At 37.2% G+C, this 15,696-nt stretch overlaps 6 protein-coding genes and 1 long non-coding RNA gene across 8 annotated transcripts; 3 read left to right on the top strand and 4 right to left on the bottom strand.

Moving 5' to 3' along the window:
• On the bottom strand, positions 535–1,548 carry LOC18603012 (uncharacterized N-acetyltransferase YoaA). The gene has a single exon (XM_007034734.2). It carries the CDS (start codon positions 1,339–1,341, stop codon positions 826–828), a length of 516 nt encoding a protein of 171 aa, XP_007034796.2. The 5' UTR covers positions 1,342–1,548; the 3' UTR covers positions 535–825.
• On the bottom strand, positions 3,952–4,927 carry LOC18603013 (uncharacterized N-acetyltransferase YoaA). Its single transcript, XM_018119190.1, has one exon. It carries the CDS (start codon positions 4,581–4,583, stop codon positions 4,074–4,076), a length of 510 nt encoding a protein of 169 aa, XP_017974679.1. The 5' UTR covers positions 4,584–4,927; the 3' UTR covers positions 3,952–4,073.
• Positions 5,643–6,660, top strand: LOC18603014 (uncharacterized N-acetyltransferase p20). The gene has a single exon (XM_018119189.1). The coding sequence runs from the start codon at positions 5,889–5,891 to the stop codon at positions 6,447–6,449; it is 561 nt and encodes a 186-aa protein (XP_017974678.1). The 5' UTR covers positions 5,643–5,888; the 3' UTR covers positions 6,450–6,660.
• On the top strand, positions 6,760–10,016 carry LOC18603015 (protein CDC73 homolog). Its single transcript, XM_007034739.2, has 4 exons — positions 6,760–8,036; positions 8,354–8,436; positions 8,581–8,702; positions 9,623–10,016. Exons 1-3 carry the CDS (start codon positions 6,971–6,973, stop codon positions 8,671–8,673), a joined length of 1,242 nt encoding a protein of 413 aa, XP_007034801.1. The 5' UTR covers positions 6,760–6,970; the 3' UTR covers positions 8,674–8,702; positions 9,623–10,016.
• LOC18603016 (non-specific lipid-transfer protein-like protein At2g13820) lies at positions 10,113–11,812 on the bottom strand. The gene is made up of 3 exons (XM_007034740.2): positions 10,876–11,812; positions 10,656–10,721; positions 10,113–10,453 (listed from the first exon to the last, which is right to left on the bottom strand). The coding sequence occupies exons 1-3, from the start codon at positions 11,192–11,194 to the stop codon at positions 10,320–10,322; spliced, it is 519 nt and encodes a 172-aa protein (XP_007034802.1). The 5' UTR covers positions 11,195–11,812; the 3' UTR covers positions 10,113–10,319.
• Positions 11,631–12,194, top strand: LOC108661647. The gene is made up of 2 exons (XR_001927399.1): positions 11,631–11,715; positions 11,812–12,194. It is a non-coding gene; the product is annotated as an uncharacterized LOC108661647 (long non-coding RNA).
• LOC18603017 (non-specific lipid-transfer protein-like protein At2g13820) lies at positions 13,584–15,220 on the bottom strand. 2 transcript variants are annotated; one of them, XM_007034743.2, is made up of 3 exons: positions 14,748–15,220; positions 14,544–14,606; positions 13,584–13,937 (listed from the first exon to the last, which is right to left on the bottom strand). In XM_007034743.2, exons 1-3 carry the CDS (start codon positions 15,064–15,066, stop codon positions 13,822–13,824), a joined length of 498 nt encoding a protein of 165 aa, XP_007034805.1. In that variant the 5' UTR covers positions 15,067–15,220; the 3' UTR covers positions 13,584–13,821. The 2 variants fall into 2 exon arrangements, with proteins under 2 accessions (XP_007034805.1, XP_007034804.1); XM_007034742.2 differs by having other exon boundaries at positions 14,544–14,651; positions 14,748–15,218.

A 15,696-nucleotide genomic window follows, 5' to 3' on the forward strand; every position in this document is an offset into this window, starting at 1 on the left:
TTTGTCAATAAATATATATGTAGTTAATTAATTTACTATAGTTTGATTGCACTAATAATCTTAGTATGAAAAGACAATGTCATTTGTTAGAGGTAGAGAATTGGGACTGTTGCTAATCTAAAGGTGAGCAATCACTTTATTTGAATGTTGAATTAGGTGACATCATTTGTTGGAAAAAAAAAAACCAAGATGTAATGTTCTCAATCATGTTGTCTTCTATGATGTATCAAAGATATATAGTACATATGTTTACATGCTTTTATCTTTACTCACTTGTGGGTTGATAATTACAAAAAGAAACTCTAGATTTTACAAGTAAATAGTAACTATGGTTAATAATTATATATAGTTTTCTTATGTTTTTAGGTTCATATGTTATAAGCAAGATTCTCTATGGTATCAAATGCAATATGTGAACTCTGTGTAGAAACCATTTTGCGGATAAAACAGAGGGTGAATAGTATGGTCCATACTCTTATTTCCTAGAATGAGAACCAAGGAAATAAATTGGAGTACCCCGCTGCATATTCTTCATTTGAAAAAAAAGTAAATGAATTGTAAATGTTTCTTTGAGAATACATGGTCATCCTTACATTGTAAATATGTAATGTGCTAGATTATGGTACAAATGGTCCTTCTGCACTACTTTTGTGTTAGACATACATAATAATTAAGGCAAGTATGAGACAAAGCGACCTTCTTAAGGCATTTCAATGCCTTCTGCAAATTGTGCTGGTGGGGAGGGTTATCTCATTGTGGCCAAAAGTACAATATCAACTCGGAAACTTTGAAGGGACCTTTTTTTCTTTTTTGGGCTTGGAGCAATCACTTCATCAAATCTGTTGACAAGAAGCTGTAGACAAGCACGACTCTGATTTCACCTTTGCAAAACCCATACTTCCTTAGCAGGCCCTCTTTCAAAAACCCAACCTTTTCCAACACCTTTTGGGAACCCTGATTTTCTATCAACACAATAGCTTCAAGCCTTACCAAGCCTGGAAACTCTTTAAACACATTGGAAACCGCCATCTTCAGCGCGGCTGTAGCAATCCCTTGTCCCCAGTACTCTGCACTTACTGCATACCCAAGGTGAGCTCTGCATTCATCATCGCCTGATCCTGGCTTGATTGAAACGTATCCGATCGAGTGGTCATCTAAACATATGGACCGACGATAAGGTTGGGGTATAGCAACCTTCTCAAGATATGACAGGGCCTCTTCCCTGGAAGTGATGGTGTTCCATCTGAGATAACGGGTTACTTTATCATCACTAGCCCATTTCAGGAAGTCGTCGACGTCGGAGATTAGGAAACGACGGAGGGAGATTCTTGATGGGTCCATTAATGAAGGCTGAAATGGTTAAAAGCAACTTTTGGAGATGGCTGTATTCTTGCGTTGGCCAAGAGTTTAGTCTTATCCTTCGCAAAGCCCGAAATAGATTGAAATAAATAGACACTAGACTATGGCCCGTGCGTTACACGCGGCCTCTTTCTATTTATTTTTTTATTTTTTTTCTTCCTTTTCTTATGCCCTTCCGCGAACCTGGTCAAATAATGTTAGAGTTTGGTGCATTGCATCGAACCACCCTCGTATCAGGCAATCGATTGGGCGCTAAGAATCCAAGTCCAAAGCTCCAAGTACATAGAAACATATATAATTAACATATAGTATAACCATTTAGAAGAATTAAACTAATAACTAGATCAAGTACAAAAAGAAGGATCGTTCTATAATTACAGCTGTAAGAATAAGCAAGTGATACAAAGAGGAGCGGGCCGAGTGAAGAGTGAAAGTAAAATAAATCAATGTCCTCTAGTTGGACATAAAAACAAAGTTAGATGCCATACCAAAAGAAAACAAACAGAAAAATGAAGGAACAAAACACTGGTTGGTCAGCTTGAAGACAGATTAGTAGTTGAGAGACTTGGATAAGATCCTTTATTTTCTTGTGAGTCCAGCACAAGAAAACCTTGACTTGCGAGTTCAGTATAGATTCTTTTCTTTTGCTGATTTTTAGTACGAATTTTGGTTCTGTGGGTGGTTTTGGTTTTTGTGTTTGACAAGATCACCTCTTTTTGTTTGATTGAGGTTTGCTAATCTCTTTTTGTTTGATGGGGGATGTATATGCTGTTTTTTTGGGGAAGGCAGGAGTTGGTATTGTTGCTGCAGAATTGATTTTTTGTGATTGTGCAGCTTTTTCTGGAGGTTTTCTCCTCCTTTGGGATGTAGCTTTGTTACTGGATGAATGAATTCTGCTTTTCAAAAAAAGAAAGTAGTTGAGAGACTTGTAGCTCTAATTGCCTGGGTTTTGGCATATTTGGGAGTTTACTGGGCCTTGAGCAACACAATTTTTATCTCATATATTTAATATATTCTATTAATCCTAACATTAGATTTTTTTTTATTAAAGAAAATTAGTACTTCCAGATTGAAAGCATTTGGTGTCAATATCTGCTTACCTGACTTTTATATGACCCTGTACAAAAAACAAGCTGAATAAATAAAGAATTAGAGGGGCGGCAGTGGGAAGCGATAGATCAGCTTAAAGAAAGCAACTAGAACTATGTATAGATTCTAGTTCAAACTTTTAATACTTCCCTCAAATCCCAGAATTTCCAAGTGCCCATTCCTCATGGCCTTTGCAGGAATTGAGATATCACACAAGTCAATGAAAGAGTCCATTTTCTATACCAAACAAAGTAGAAAAAGCATTACATTTTGTCGGTAGAATTCCTTTAGCTAGAAGTTTTCCTCCACTTCATGACATGAATTGTATGACTGAAAGTGACCTGCGAAGATTTGTTCCCTTTAGCAAGTTGAATTTGGATGGGAAAAGAGATGAATGGCATTGGAGAGAAATTTTTTCGTGATGGGAGAGTCGGACTTTAAGGGATTAGACGTAAACAAGTGACAGTGGTAGATTACTTTCTTTGGTTTGACAAATAGTTTTGGATTTCATGCTTATAAAGGCTATTTATTTTTATTTTTTTTTGGAATTTCATTTGTATTCATAAAAGGGAACTATAGTTCGCCTCTTTACAAAGATTTTGTCAAGTTATGCCCCGTACAAGATAGAGGAGTATACCCACACAAAATCCTTCTCATCAAACAAGGTGATCAAAACAACACCAGCAAAAAGACCCTGTACACCTGCCATAGTTGAACAAAAGATAAATACACTAGCATAACCCAATCACCTCCTCAAGGTCCTAAGGCTCAGGAAAAATTAAAACCGTTCCCCAGTTTTGCAAAAAGTCTATTCAACCGACAAACACATGGAGCCAAAAAGGATAAGGTGTAGCCACCCCTATAGAAAGATCCTCAGCAGCAACACCTGGAGGAAAGGGTGGGACAGTGAAACTGCTCTCATCAGGCTCTATAGTTGTTATTTGATGCCTCCTCGCGAACGTTGAGCAAGTTTTCCACCCTTCTTATCCCTGTTTTCGCCAAGTTGTCAGCTTGTTGGTTGGCTTCCCTGAATATATGTTGGACCTCCCATTGGACTACTTTTCTTTTCAACATCTCGATGTGGAGGATCCACTTTCTCAGCCTCCATGGGGCTTTTTCGGGTGCATTAATCCACTGGACAGCATTCTTGGAGTCACTTTCGACCACCATTGTATGAGTGCTTCTCCACCTTGAAGCTGAAAAGAGTAAAAAAGCTTCCCTTACTGCCAACAAAAGGCTATTTGTTATTGATATACAAATATCCCCTAGATAAGTTATTTTGCTGAGAAATATCAAAGTTGTGGCCTGTGTGGCTGAGCATAGGTCTCAATGATTTCTTTTTTTTGGTTAACATATAGATAATTCTGATTTGATATTGCAGCAAGCATTGCCAATTTTCTGCTGTATATGGACTGATAGAGTGTCCTTTAGCTCTCCTTTGGGAACCTTAATATCAGTGCTCGCAAATCCAGACAATTGTTTATCTAAGGTGAAATTGGCTTGCTTTTTTCTTAGCCTCCAAGCTCTGGGGCAAGGGGGTTTTGCATTTACAAGCTGTGAATTACAATTAATGCAAATATATGTAGTATGAAAATGGGGTACAGAAAACAATCAAACAAAACCCTTCAACTTGCCATTGGATCTGTCACCAATAGGCTAAATACATAAACATCAGAAGTCTTTCCATTGAGAATGAGATACTTCCTAAGGGTACCTTCCGTTTGGAACCCTGCCTTTTCCAATACCCTCTGTGAGGCCTTGTTATCCACATCGACAAGACCTTGCACTCTCTCCACATATGGAAACTCCTTAAACACAATTGGAACAACCATTTTCACAGCTTTTGTGGCAATACTTTTGCCCCAGTATTTTGAGCCCAAAGCATAGCTGATTGATCCTCTGCATTTTTCATTGGCAGAACATGGCTTGACTGCTATGAACCCAATTGGCTTGCCTTCCAAACAAATAGCACGGCACCATGGGCGGGGAATGACAACTTCCTTTAAGTAACTCAATGCATCTTCTCTTGAAGTGAAGTACCTCAATCTTGTTCGACTGATCACTTTATCGTCACACGACCATTTCATGAAGTCATCGACATCTGATAGTTCATAGGGCCTTAGCGTGATTTCCATCGGTATAATTATATTTGGACCTTAGTTGCTCTGGATCTTTTTGAGCACTTTAGTACTTGGTATTTGTATCAAAGGCTTCAATTGAGTTTAACCTTTTGTTTTTGGCCTAATGTTGATTAAGCTTATCGAGTGGAACACTTTTATCATCCATTTTATACAAGCAGAGGACCCTAGCCTACCAGTTCACAATTCCATTTGCCCATAAACCTTTTAGCCTTTCCAACCGGATCAGTGGACCTTTGAATTCTTGTTCAAAGGCAAGTAAAAATAGTCTTCTTCTTCCTTTTTTTAACAGGTAAGTAAGTCAATTTTTTACAAGTAAAGGTTATAGTCATCATTATTTAGTGCAACTGTTTGTTATATAGTTTTCCATTCGAATCATGGTTTCATCCTATGTTACATGAATATGGAATCAAATGTCAAATATGAGTATATCACGTTTTTTATAAGTTTTACGTTAATTTTGAGAATTCAAATATCATATTTATATAAAAATAAAATATTTAAAAAATATCAGATACGAATATATTAAGATGAAATCAAGAGTTCGCGTAACATAAATTGTATCTGCACTTTATGATATCTACTTTAAGCATATTTCTCAACATTTTGCACCAATAAAGTATGTACCCAGAAACGCTTGTGGTAATTTGTTATAAACCTATACCTTCTTCAATAGAGTTCTTTCCAATGCGCAGATTTCACTTTTCGATAAAAACTTGGGCGCTACTTCAATCGGCAGGTGGTCAACCGAGGGCGGCGTAATACAAGCAAACGTTACAAACAAGTTTGCCAGTTGATGCATGCATCCAGTACTCACCACCCCAAGTAATGGAAAATTAAGCAGGTTTGGTCCCTAGTATTTTTTTCTTCTGGTCATTGAAGCCAAGCCAAAGATTTTGAAAGTCCTATTTAGTATTATGATGATGCTATCCACTGGTCCTTTATTGCAACTTATGATTATTTTTCTATTTCATTTACTATGGAAAATATTCTAGATTTTGCCTACCAAGGCTCATTAGTCACTTTCAGAAAAAAGAAGTTTGCTTGCAGGAGTTTTTTACTGGTTGCCTCGAGACAAAGTCAAACAGGGCGGCTATCCAAAGCACCCCTTTGCCCTTCCCCCCCACTCCAAGGAAGGATCAATAATCCACCAGACCTTGGTTCCTAGCAAGTTCTTAAGGCCACTACCTTTTGTTGTATATAGCCAAGGCAAATCTGCATCTCGCCCTTCCCAAGCTGGCTTCTTATCTTAAAATTTTCGTTTTACATATAAGACCTACACTAATTTTGTTACAAGAAAGCATGGAAGAAAACTGTCCTGTTCAATTAGATGCAAGCAAAGGCAAGGATGAATGTTCCGATCTGTCTCTTCGGCTATTGGATCTTTCAGACATAGATGATTTCATGGTCTGGGCTACTGATGAGAAAGTGGCTCGTTTCTGCACTTGGGAGCCTTACACAAACAAAGAGGATGGCTTAAACTTCATCAGAAACACAGTTCTACCTCACCCTTGGTTCAGGGCAATATGCCTTGACAACAGACCGATTGGTGCCATTTCAGTCATAGCAAATTCAGGCAATGATAAATGCAGGGGTGAACTTGGCTATGTTTTGGCATCCAAGTACTGGGGCAAAGGGATTGCAACAAGAGCTGTGAAAATGGTGGCCAAGACCATATTTGTGGAATGGCCTCATTTGGAGAGACTTGAAGCTCTGGTTGATGTAGAAAATGTGGGGTCTCAAAGGGTGCTGGAGAAAGCTGGGTTTCAAAAGGAAGGAGTTTTAAGGAAGTATTTCATCCGAAAGGGAAGAACTAGAGACATGGTTATGTTCAGCCTTGTCTCTACTGATCCTCAAATTTGATGAATTGTTTCCTGATTATTGTAAATAAATTTGTAGGCCAAGTTAGACAAGCTGCCCCTGCCTATGGCAAAACATTTCAGGTTTCAACCAATTGTATGAAATAATTAAAATCCTTAGAGGAAAAGGGATGTTAAGATAGTCATAGCTACACGAAATAAGATAGTTGTCACTATATTTCTCTATTATTAATTTATTATCTTTATTTGAATAATAGCCTGATGCTCATAATATTTATTTAATACAAACATAAAAATTTCATTTCTATTTTTGTTATAAAAAAAATTAAAGCTAACAATAATGATTATATAATCCCTCATTTTTTTAAAAATAATATCCCCTCAAGTTCCAACAGGAAAGGAGGAAAAGAGGTCAGCAGCACTGACTAGGATCTTTGTTTCCCTTAGATCACTGCGAAATCCACTTGAACGCCACAAGTATCTGCTAAAACCGTCGGCTCTCTAAAAGATTTCCCTTCTTTTGTTTCTGTTTCCGTTTCTTGGAATCGAAATCCTCGAAAAGCAATGGACCCACTCTCCGCCCTCCGCGACTTCACAATCCGGGGCGAGCTCGACAAAATCGTCCGAGTCAACGACGAATTCCGCTTCGGCACCGACTATTCCTTCCCATGCTCCGGCGAGACCGCCTACCGTTCCAAACAAGGCAACCTCTACACTCTCGAAACCTTGGTTTTCTACATCCAAAACCACCATCTCAAGCACACGGATTACATGCACAACTCCCTCTCTCTCCGCATCCCCGCCGTCACTTTCACCGACCGTAAACCCCTCCTTGATTACCTTACCGGAAAAGTTTCCACCTCCGATTCCATTGTTTGGAACCCACCGAAGTTCCCCGACGAGTTTCGACCCGATCCCTCTGGGTTCGATCCTGATAGCAGTAAACCCAAAGGTAATACCAATGATGTTGTTTTGGATGAAATTGGAGATATTCATTTCGATATTAAAGATAAAGAGACAGAACTTGCGGATTATATGGGAATAATTCGATCAATTGAGAAGCCTTTGAAGGATAGAGAAGGGATTCTGGAATGTAAAAATAGGGATTTTTATAGTGTTCTTGTTGCATCAACGAAAAGGGAAGAAGAAAGGCAGAGACTTGAGTCTCAGCAGAGGAAAGATGGGTTAGTTGCTAAGAGTAGATTAATGGGGGCTGAAGAGAGGCGATTGGGGTTAAGTTATGGGGATGAAATGGTGGGATATGATTCGAAGCCGAAAATGCATTTGAAAGGGAGCAAAATTGGGGAAGGAGTGCCTATTATTTTAGTGCCGAGTGCGTTTCAGACTTTGATTACTATTTATAATGTGAAGGAGTTTTTGGAAGATGGGGTTTTTGTGCCTACTGATGTGAAAGTGAAGCAGATGAAAGGGGCAAGACCAGAGTGTGTTACTGTGCAGAAGAAGTTTAGTAGGGACAGAGATAGGGTAGTAACGGCGTATGAAGTGAGGGATAAGCCTTCTGCTTTGAAGCCGGAAGATTGGGATCGTGTTGTGGCAGTATTTGTGTTGGGGAAAGAGTGGCAGTTCAAGGATTGGCCTTTCAAGGATCATGTGGAGATTTTTAACAAGAGTAAGTGGGGGTTTTTGAGCTTTAGCTGGATTATTATTTGAGTTTTACTATTTAATATGTGCGGGGTCTTTGTTAGCATGAGTGAGAAGTTAAATGTGAAGCTGAGAATTTTGTCTAATATGTATAATGCATTAAATTATGGATATGATGAAGTTTTGGGGTTGTGCTCTGTGTTTTAGAATTGATAGTTTTAACATGTAGTCTTTACTTGTCAGTGTTTTAGAATTAGTATTTTGGGTGGGTGGAAGATGAGAATTTATCTTATTTTATTGTGCACTCTTGATTAAAATAAATACTCATTCTTGAATTTTATGCAGTTATTGGATTTTTTATGCGATTTGAAGATGACAGTGTAGAGTCTGCTAAGATTGTGAAGCAATGGAATGTGAAGATTATCTCGGTAAGATTGTTTCCTCCTCAGTTGCTATGGTATTTTCATCTTAATGAGTTTAGTGCAACTTTTGGTGGAACCTAGTCTTCTTCCTCTTTCTTATCCTCTTTATTTCTCTTCTTCTGTTTTTCTCAATGTGCCCCAACTATGCAGATTAGCAAAAATAAGAGACACCAAGATAGGGCTGCAGCGCTGGAGGTCTGGGACAGACTAGAAGAATTTGTGCGATCACGATCACATTCCTGAACTGTGAAGCTTTTAGGAAACATTTATATGTACGTGTTTGATGTTCATGAGCTATGACCTTCATCCTGGATGTATCTTTGAATTTTGTTAATGTATTTAAGAATATTGATTATCTTATTATGACAATTAGCAATCTCGATACTTTTTTCTTGTGAGGGGTGCAATGCTGATCAAGCTGCAGTATATGGTTGCAGCTTCAGAATTATTATCGTTTTCAATTGATGATATGCGTGCAGAGAGCAGGGGATGTCCCTTGACCTTTTTGATTTTGATAAATGTAAATTGTGGAACAAATGTAATAGTGAAATATACTTTTTAGATTGAACCATTTATGGCAGATATCTGGGGGCAAAGTAGATGGATTCATTAGGGTGGAGTTATTTTCTGGTCTATTTAGGTTAAATGTTTTTAAGGTAAAACATTTATAAATGGATTTTTTGTTTTGCTTTCCAATGTCCAGGTACTGTTCTTTTGTGTAGAAATGTAACATGAACAAGCTACACATGGTTCATACTTGCCCTGGCATTTAACTTTTCAAGCTTTGTTAGCTTAGGTATGGTGGATGCACGGCAAGTGTTATGCAAATCAAGGGACTGTTTCTAGATCCTTTTTTCATCTTTAACTGGATCTCCTTGTGGCATGTTGTTAAATATATTGTGTTGTTTCCTGTCTTGCTCTTTTATCTACATTACTAGAGAGAAGTGATTTATGATATCTGGACATATGGCTACAGCATGTGTAAGGGTTTGTCCTGCTATTATCTTTCATCTGGTCTGGTTACCATAAGACAAAGTTTTGGTCATATTGAACTCTTTAGATTGCTATTTCTCTCCTTTGATGTGGTCTTTTTTAGCCTTCTAATTTTAGCTTCAAAACATTACTTCCTAAAAGCATGTGAAAACCTTTCATAGCTTAATTGAATCATAACTTAATTTATTCTTTGGAACAGGTGTGAATTGAAGATGGAATCACTATGATGATATATGAGAACTAAGTTGTGTGAGTGAACATCATTGAAGATGGTTACTCTTGGCCAATGGTTTTCTTTTATCGAGTGCCAATGCACACCAAAGGTCTTTCCATCACTGTGACCTTTTAAAATTCTGCTAGAAGGAATTCTCTGATTGGAATACTGACTTATGCAGAGCAAGGTGGTTCTCCAGATGCTTCTCCTTATACTTCCGTGCGAGTTAATGGTAAAGCAGCATTAGGAAATTACAAACTTATGATTATCAATTCTCCTATTTTATAGCTGTTGGTTGACCCCAATATGTGCCAGAATTGCAATATTGTTTTCCTGAGTGTATAGACTTGTACATGTTTTGAGCTTCAACTTTTGTTCACTTCTATGTATCATTAACTTCTTGCTGTGATGTTTATTTGACTTTTTGTTGCTTAGAAGTACCAGACGCTTATAAATCCCTATTAGATATATTCAGTAAGTAATCATATAGAATCTTTATTGAGAAGGGAAGAGAAGCCATAACTCTCTTCAGCAATACAAAACCATATGGACCTTGGAGGGGATAAAAGTATAAATATTACATGTATCCTCACTAAAGGGAAACTAAGTAACAAATTAAGAATACCATAAAATGTTCACTAACAAGATGGTGTCATGAGAGGTAGGGCAAACTAGAGAAGATTCAATGTGATGAGAAGATTGAACTGTATGAGGTGGCCAATAGAAGGAAGATAAGAAGAGAGAGTGACAATTTGTTGGTGCTTCCATCTGATGAGCCATCTTCCTGTGTGGATGGTACGGTTTTAGATCCACCTCCTGCACCCATTTTATAAACATTTACTCCAGGAGAACAAAGTTGAGGAACAAATATAAAAGATTTGGGCGAACATATCTCATTTGTTTTCATACTGATTGAGATTGTTTGTAAGTGAAAAAATTCAGTATAAAGTAGATGCCTAAGCAAGGCAGTAACCTGGCGATGGAAGAAATAGTCTACAAGACAACAACTATTTTGTACCTGTAGGAATTATGCTCCCAGATTCTGGTGATCCCACAGGTGAATCCGCTGGAGCTGGAGAAGCAGCTGATAACAAGCAGTCGGTGTTAGTGGAATATCAGAAAAATTTTGAGTAAAATCTAATTACCTCTTAATTGAAGAACTTTTAACCTAAGCAATAAGTTTTGCTGATATTTATTCAAGATTGAAATATGAAAGAAATATTTAATTGCATCCTTACCATTACAGCTGCTGATGGGTGGAGTCTGGACATTGCATGAGCCAGGTAAGGCCAAAGCTTGAGTCTGGTTGATGGTGATCCCCAGTGATGAACCACCACCATTAAGGACCTCACACAAGCATTGTGGCGATGAACGTACGACATTTGCAAGCTGTGTGCAGCATTGTTGGGATGGGGTCGATGAGTTCCCTGTAATGTAATTGAGGCAGGGTGACAGGCTGATCAATATGCTAGTGCAACTTGACTGAGCTGTAGCTCCTGCACAAAGCATGGCTACTAGGACCAAGACAAGACATGTTGCCATCTTCCCATTTGCCATTAGTTCTCTTGGAACGGTATCGCTGAGAATTCCTGCAAGATTGTGCTGATTTCCTGCAACTTTGGAATGATGGCAGGATGGTTTGGTTTGGTTTTTATAGGGTGACTGTGGAAGGAACAAATAACAGCAAGTCTGGAAAAAGAGTTGTGGGTGACCAACTTTCCTACTCTTTAACGGGATTCAACAGTCAACTACAGCTTATATCTCTGAAGTGTTCAATGATGGAGGCTTCAGGCTTATTACTATTTGTTTGGTTTGCATAAAAAAACCTATTTAGGGCGGTTTTGTGGGTGACCAACCTTATATTCTGTTGATGAATCTTTGATGCAGGATGCATAGATGTTTAAAACGTTCAAACCTGAACACTCTTGGAAGCCCCAACTATGAAGAAAGCATAACGTGTGTCTGACTCCACCTTTCTACAGAATTTGTCTTTGTAAAACTCTCTTTTAAGAATCTGAATCTGCTTTAAAAAGAAGAAAAATTCGCTTCCAAAGTTCAAAAAGACATTGGGCAAAACTGTGAGTGTTCGAGAAGGTCGTTGCTTGCTTGCTTCTTCTAGATGTTTGGGTCGGGCATCCTCTGAAAATGACATCTACTCTGTTTTCTTGCTTCAGACCAAAGAAAATTGACTTCCCCCATTGATGATTTAGGACACGACACATGTCTCAGGGACCAAGGAGCAGACATTGAAAAGACAAAATTGTAATCAGTCGTCATCGACATGGTAAAGAGGACAGCGTGCCCCTGCGTTGGTTCAGGTTTTTTCTATCGTTTTTTTTTTATTCTTTTGCTTAAATTCCTTGGAGATTTCGATTGAAAGGTTCAGGCAATTCCTCTGGAGCTTGTGATTTTCATTGTTAAATTCCATGGAGGCTTGTTTGAAGGGTTAATTTTAGCAGACCTGACACGATGGAAAGTTTAGATGCATTTTCAAGGTGCATGGATTGATTTCACGTTATTACTTTTATCATGGCAAGAAGAGAAAAATTGGGTTTCACTTCAACTATTTTCTCTCTTACAATTTCTTTAACTTTTCCCCCTGCCCTCTTCTCTTCTCTCTTATCAATGAATAGACGTAATGAAAGTGTGTAACATGCAAGGTGGGATTGGGCTTTGGAAACTGAAGTAAAACCATTCTTTTAAGGAATTAAAAATGGGAAAAAGAGGTGGGAGAAAATTATGAAAGATTACATAATTTTAATATGACTTAACAGGTCAATTTTGTACTCCTAATTAATTCAATGTAAATGATTCCTATTTCGTAATTGTCCTTTTTAGCTTTGTTCAATCACTTTAAAACTGATCAAATTACTCACCCGTTGGCCTGTAAACTAAGCTATAGCGTGAGCTTGAATTGATCACATTGGCTAAGACCTAGGACTTCCAAAAAGAAGTTGGGCCAGCCAAATCCTTAGGTCATGAGCAGGATGCTCCTGACCCCATCAATCATGGGTGGAGAAGGATTTGAAATCATTAAGGGTCCTGCTGGAGGTCCCCTAATTATTTAAGGGTAAAAAGAGGGGGATAGTTGTTGGTGCCTTCGTGGCATTGGAAACTAGTGCTAGTTGGCATCTTGGCCATGTTCACTTCTCTTCCTACTCCAATCAAAAATGAAAATCTTGCATTTGCAAATTTTCTTTTCCTTTTCTCTTTTTGTATTTCCCTTAAAAGAAACGAAAAGTGAAAACATTATGGAAATAGAGCTAATTTATCCTTTGCCCGCATCGTACTAAAAATTTATTAAAGATATAATGTTTTTAAAAATATTTGATGTACACCTCAACTATTAGTTAATGTATGATTTTCTATTTAAAAAATAAAATTTGAATTCCTTTCTTTCAATTTTTTTAAAAAAAGTCTTTATTTATATAAAAAATTAAATAATTTTTTATTTTTATTACGTTTAGTAAAATAATTTTTTATAATTAACAATTGACTGACTGTTTTTAATTAAAATACTATTTATTATTTTTTTACTCATATAAAATTGACATGACATTAATAAGAAAAATAAGAATGTCACGTGATCATGTATGTCATCATATCACATAAGCACCATCTACTTAGACATGCTAATTCATTATGTTAGCATCACGTGCATCAAATGATAAATGATGATTTGATTAACTACAGTTAATCAACTATTTATAAAAGACTTATTTAATCTAAAACAAAAATATAAGGATGTAATTGAACGTAATAAAAGAATAAAGACTTATTAAAATTTTTCTAAACAATTTAAAAATTTTTTCAGGTATATTATGCTCTTATTAAAAATTGTCTAAATTCAAAGATTTCCAATATCAAAGAAAACAAAAAATAAAATGTGCAACATGCTTAAAACTGGCCAAGGTCTAGTTATTTTCGTTTGCTGGATTCAAAGATATTTACTCAAAATATAAAAGATAAGTTTCTTATCATTGAAAGACATTACAGTTGAAGCATGAAGAACCTTTTGAATTTCTCATGCATGAACTTAGCAAACCACACAAGCTTTATATAAGAGGTAATTAAAGCCAAACCATACAAACTTTTGTTCAAACGACAATGAAATGCTGAATAAAACACGAGTAGATAGCATCATAAACAGTAATAGAAGCATGAAGATATCCCGCATAGCAGCCTTAGAAATTGCTGGAAATGGAAGCATATAAAGCTATAGGCAGCAAGAACAGGATCAGCTGAATCGGCATCTTAATGATAACTTCACTGGAAGTTGCTGGAACTGTTTTAGACCCGCCTGCATCCATTCAATAAAAGAATAAAAAGATGATTGAAACCGCTTTGATGTACTTATAGTGATGGTGAAAGTTGAACCGAACTATATTTTCAAATAGACCCCTATTGATATAGTTTGCTTCATGGACAAAGACCTCCATGTGGATGTCGAAATTTGTTTCAAACTTTTCCTCAAACTAGTAAAATTTGAAACCAACAATTTAGGTTTTAGCAAAGGAGTTAGAGATTTTGAAACTATTAAGGTTATTTCTTGCGTGGTTCCAAGCTCTTACATCAATTTTCCTTAGGTTTTGTTAAGTCACACATTTTGTGCTTCCAAGAAAGCATTTTCCAAGGTAGAGTATAGGTTAGCAGCAAAAGTTTGTGTAACCTTTTCTCTTTTTTTTTAGCAGGACTGGTCTAAGTTCGAGTTAATGGAAGGATCTAACAATAGCAAATTATGCTTATGTTATTGTTAGCTTCTCCTTGTGCTAGATAGAAGCCTAGCTAGACCTAATTTTACAGAGTACATAAGATTTGAACTCAGAAGCTCTAAAGTTTAAGCTGATATAATTAGCTAAAGCCTGAATGATCAATATGTTGAGAGGCATAGAACCAATGAGAATACCTGATGCTGATGCGCTGCTTGGGGTGTCATCTGAATCGCCTGATAAACCTTGAGGAGAACCCGCTGGAGAATCAGAAGGAGATATTGCGGTTGCAGGTCCATCAGCAGCTACCCAAAAGTTAAAGCATCAAACTCTAAATTACATAGCTGAACTATAAAATGTACTACATTTTCTAAAAAGTGAACATATCGATCGGCTTTTACCATTGCACTTGCTAACGGGTGGAGTTTTCACATTGCAAAGAGCAGGGAGTGCTAGAGCAAGTGTCTGGTTAATCGACACACCCAGCGACGCACCGCCGCCGTTGAGCACCATGCAAAGGCACTGCGGCTGTGATTGAACAACATTAGCAAGCTGCGAGCAGCATGAAGCAGATGGGGTTGAGGAGCTTCCTGTCACGTAGTTGAGGCATGGAGCCATGGTGATTAGCACACTGGTGCAATCTGATTGAGCCATGGTTCTTGCCCAAAGCATGGCTACCAGGAGCAGGACTAGACCCAGGGTGATCTTCCTTGAGGCCATTTGACTATAATAGAACAGATGCCTGCCGAAGTGCCGCACGAACCTTGAGCAGAAGTTGTAGATTGAGTAGTTTGGGTTGGATTCTAGTGCAGGGAAGGGGGCTGATTTATATAGAAAATTAGTAAATTAGGATTATGTGTATTAAATTTTCGAATTAAGGCATGTTGGTAAACTAAAACATACAATCTGAGGTAAGCTCTATAATCCTCGTAAGAAAGTAGTAACATGTGTCGTTTTGAGGTATTGAATACGTAAAGGCTAAAATGATATGTTTAAAGCCCGTATTTACTCAAGATGCGTACGCTGGCCCAAATGCATGAATTGAAAATGACCTTTTGATAATTAACTGAAGAAGTCAGGTAACCTAATACTAGAAATTTAACACCATCGTTAAGGATTAATTAGGATTTGACACTTGGCCGACAACTACTTGTCGAGAGTAACATGCCAATGAAGAAAGAGAATGGATATCACAAAATGATTATATATTCCACGTCACTATATATATCTTTAAATAACAATTATAATTGTGTATATCTTTTAAATATTTTTCAAATGTAAAAGTTAATTAATAGACAAACATAATTATAATTGAATTGAATTATTTATAAAAGAAAATTAATATTTCAA

Source organism: Theobroma cacao, chromosome 4 (assembly GCF_000208745.1).
Source record: "Theobroma cacao cultivar B97-61/B2 chromosome 4, Criollo_cocoa_genome_V2, whole genome shotgun sequence".
NCBI lineage: Eukaryota > Viridiplantae > Streptophyta > Magnoliopsida > Malvales > Malvaceae > Theobroma > Theobroma cacao.

What these genes read in the sequence shown, in the direction of transcription:
- LOC18603015 (XM_007034739.2), top strand. Translation starts at nt 6,971, where the DNA reads ATGGACCCACTCTCCGCCCTCCGCGACTTCACAATCCGGGGCGAGCTC. An exon ending in TGTGGAGATTTTTAACAAGA is followed by an intron (nt 8,037 to 8,353) that starts GTAAGTGGGGGT and finishes AATTTTATGCAG; the next exon opens with TTATTGGATTTTTTATGCGA. An exon ending in GGAATGTGAAGATTATCTCG is followed by an intron (nt 8,437 to 8,580) that starts GTAAGATTGTTT and finishes CCAACTATGCAG; the next exon opens with ATTAGCAAAAATAAGAGACA.
- LOC18603014 (XM_018119189.1), top strand. Translation starts at nt 5,889, where the DNA reads ATGGAAGAAAACTGTCCTGTTCAATTAGATGCAAGCAAAGGCAAGGAT.
- LOC18603016 (XM_007034740.2), bottom strand. Translation starts at nt 11,194, where the DNA reads ATGGCAAATGGGAAGATGGCAACATGTCTTGTCTTGGTCCTAGTAGCC. An exon ending in ACCCATCAGCAGCTGTAATG is followed by an intron (nt 10,722 to 10,875) that starts GTAAGGATGCAA and finishes GCTTGTTATCAG; the next exon opens with CTGCTTCTCCAGCTCCAGCG. An exon ending in TGGGAGCATAATTCCTACAG is followed by an intron (nt 10,454 to 10,655) that starts GTACAAAATAGT and finishes AAATGGGTGCAG; the next exon opens with GAGGTGGATCTAAAACCGTA.
- LOC18603012 (XM_007034734.2), bottom strand. Translation starts at nt 1,341, where the DNA reads ATGGACCCATCAAGAATCTCCCTCCGTCGTTTCCTAATCTCCGACGTC.
- LOC18603013 (XM_018119190.1), bottom strand. Translation starts at nt 4,583, where the DNA reads ATGGAAATCACGCTAAGGCCCTATGAACTATCAGATGTCGATGACTTC.
- LOC18603017 (XM_007034742.2), bottom strand. Translation starts at nt 15,066, where the DNA reads ATGGCCTCAAGGAAGATCACCCTGGGTCTAGTCCTGCTCCTGGTAGCC. An exon ending in ACCCGTTAGCAAGTGCAATG is followed by an intron (nt 14,652 to 14,747) that starts GTAAAAGCCGAT and finishes ACTTTTGGGTAG; the next exon opens with CTGCTGATGGACCTGCAACC. An exon ending in AAGCAGCGCATCAGCATCAG is followed by an intron (nt 13,938 to 14,543) that starts GTATTCTCATTG and finishes GAATGGATGCAG; the next exon opens with GCGGGTCTAAAACAGTTCCA.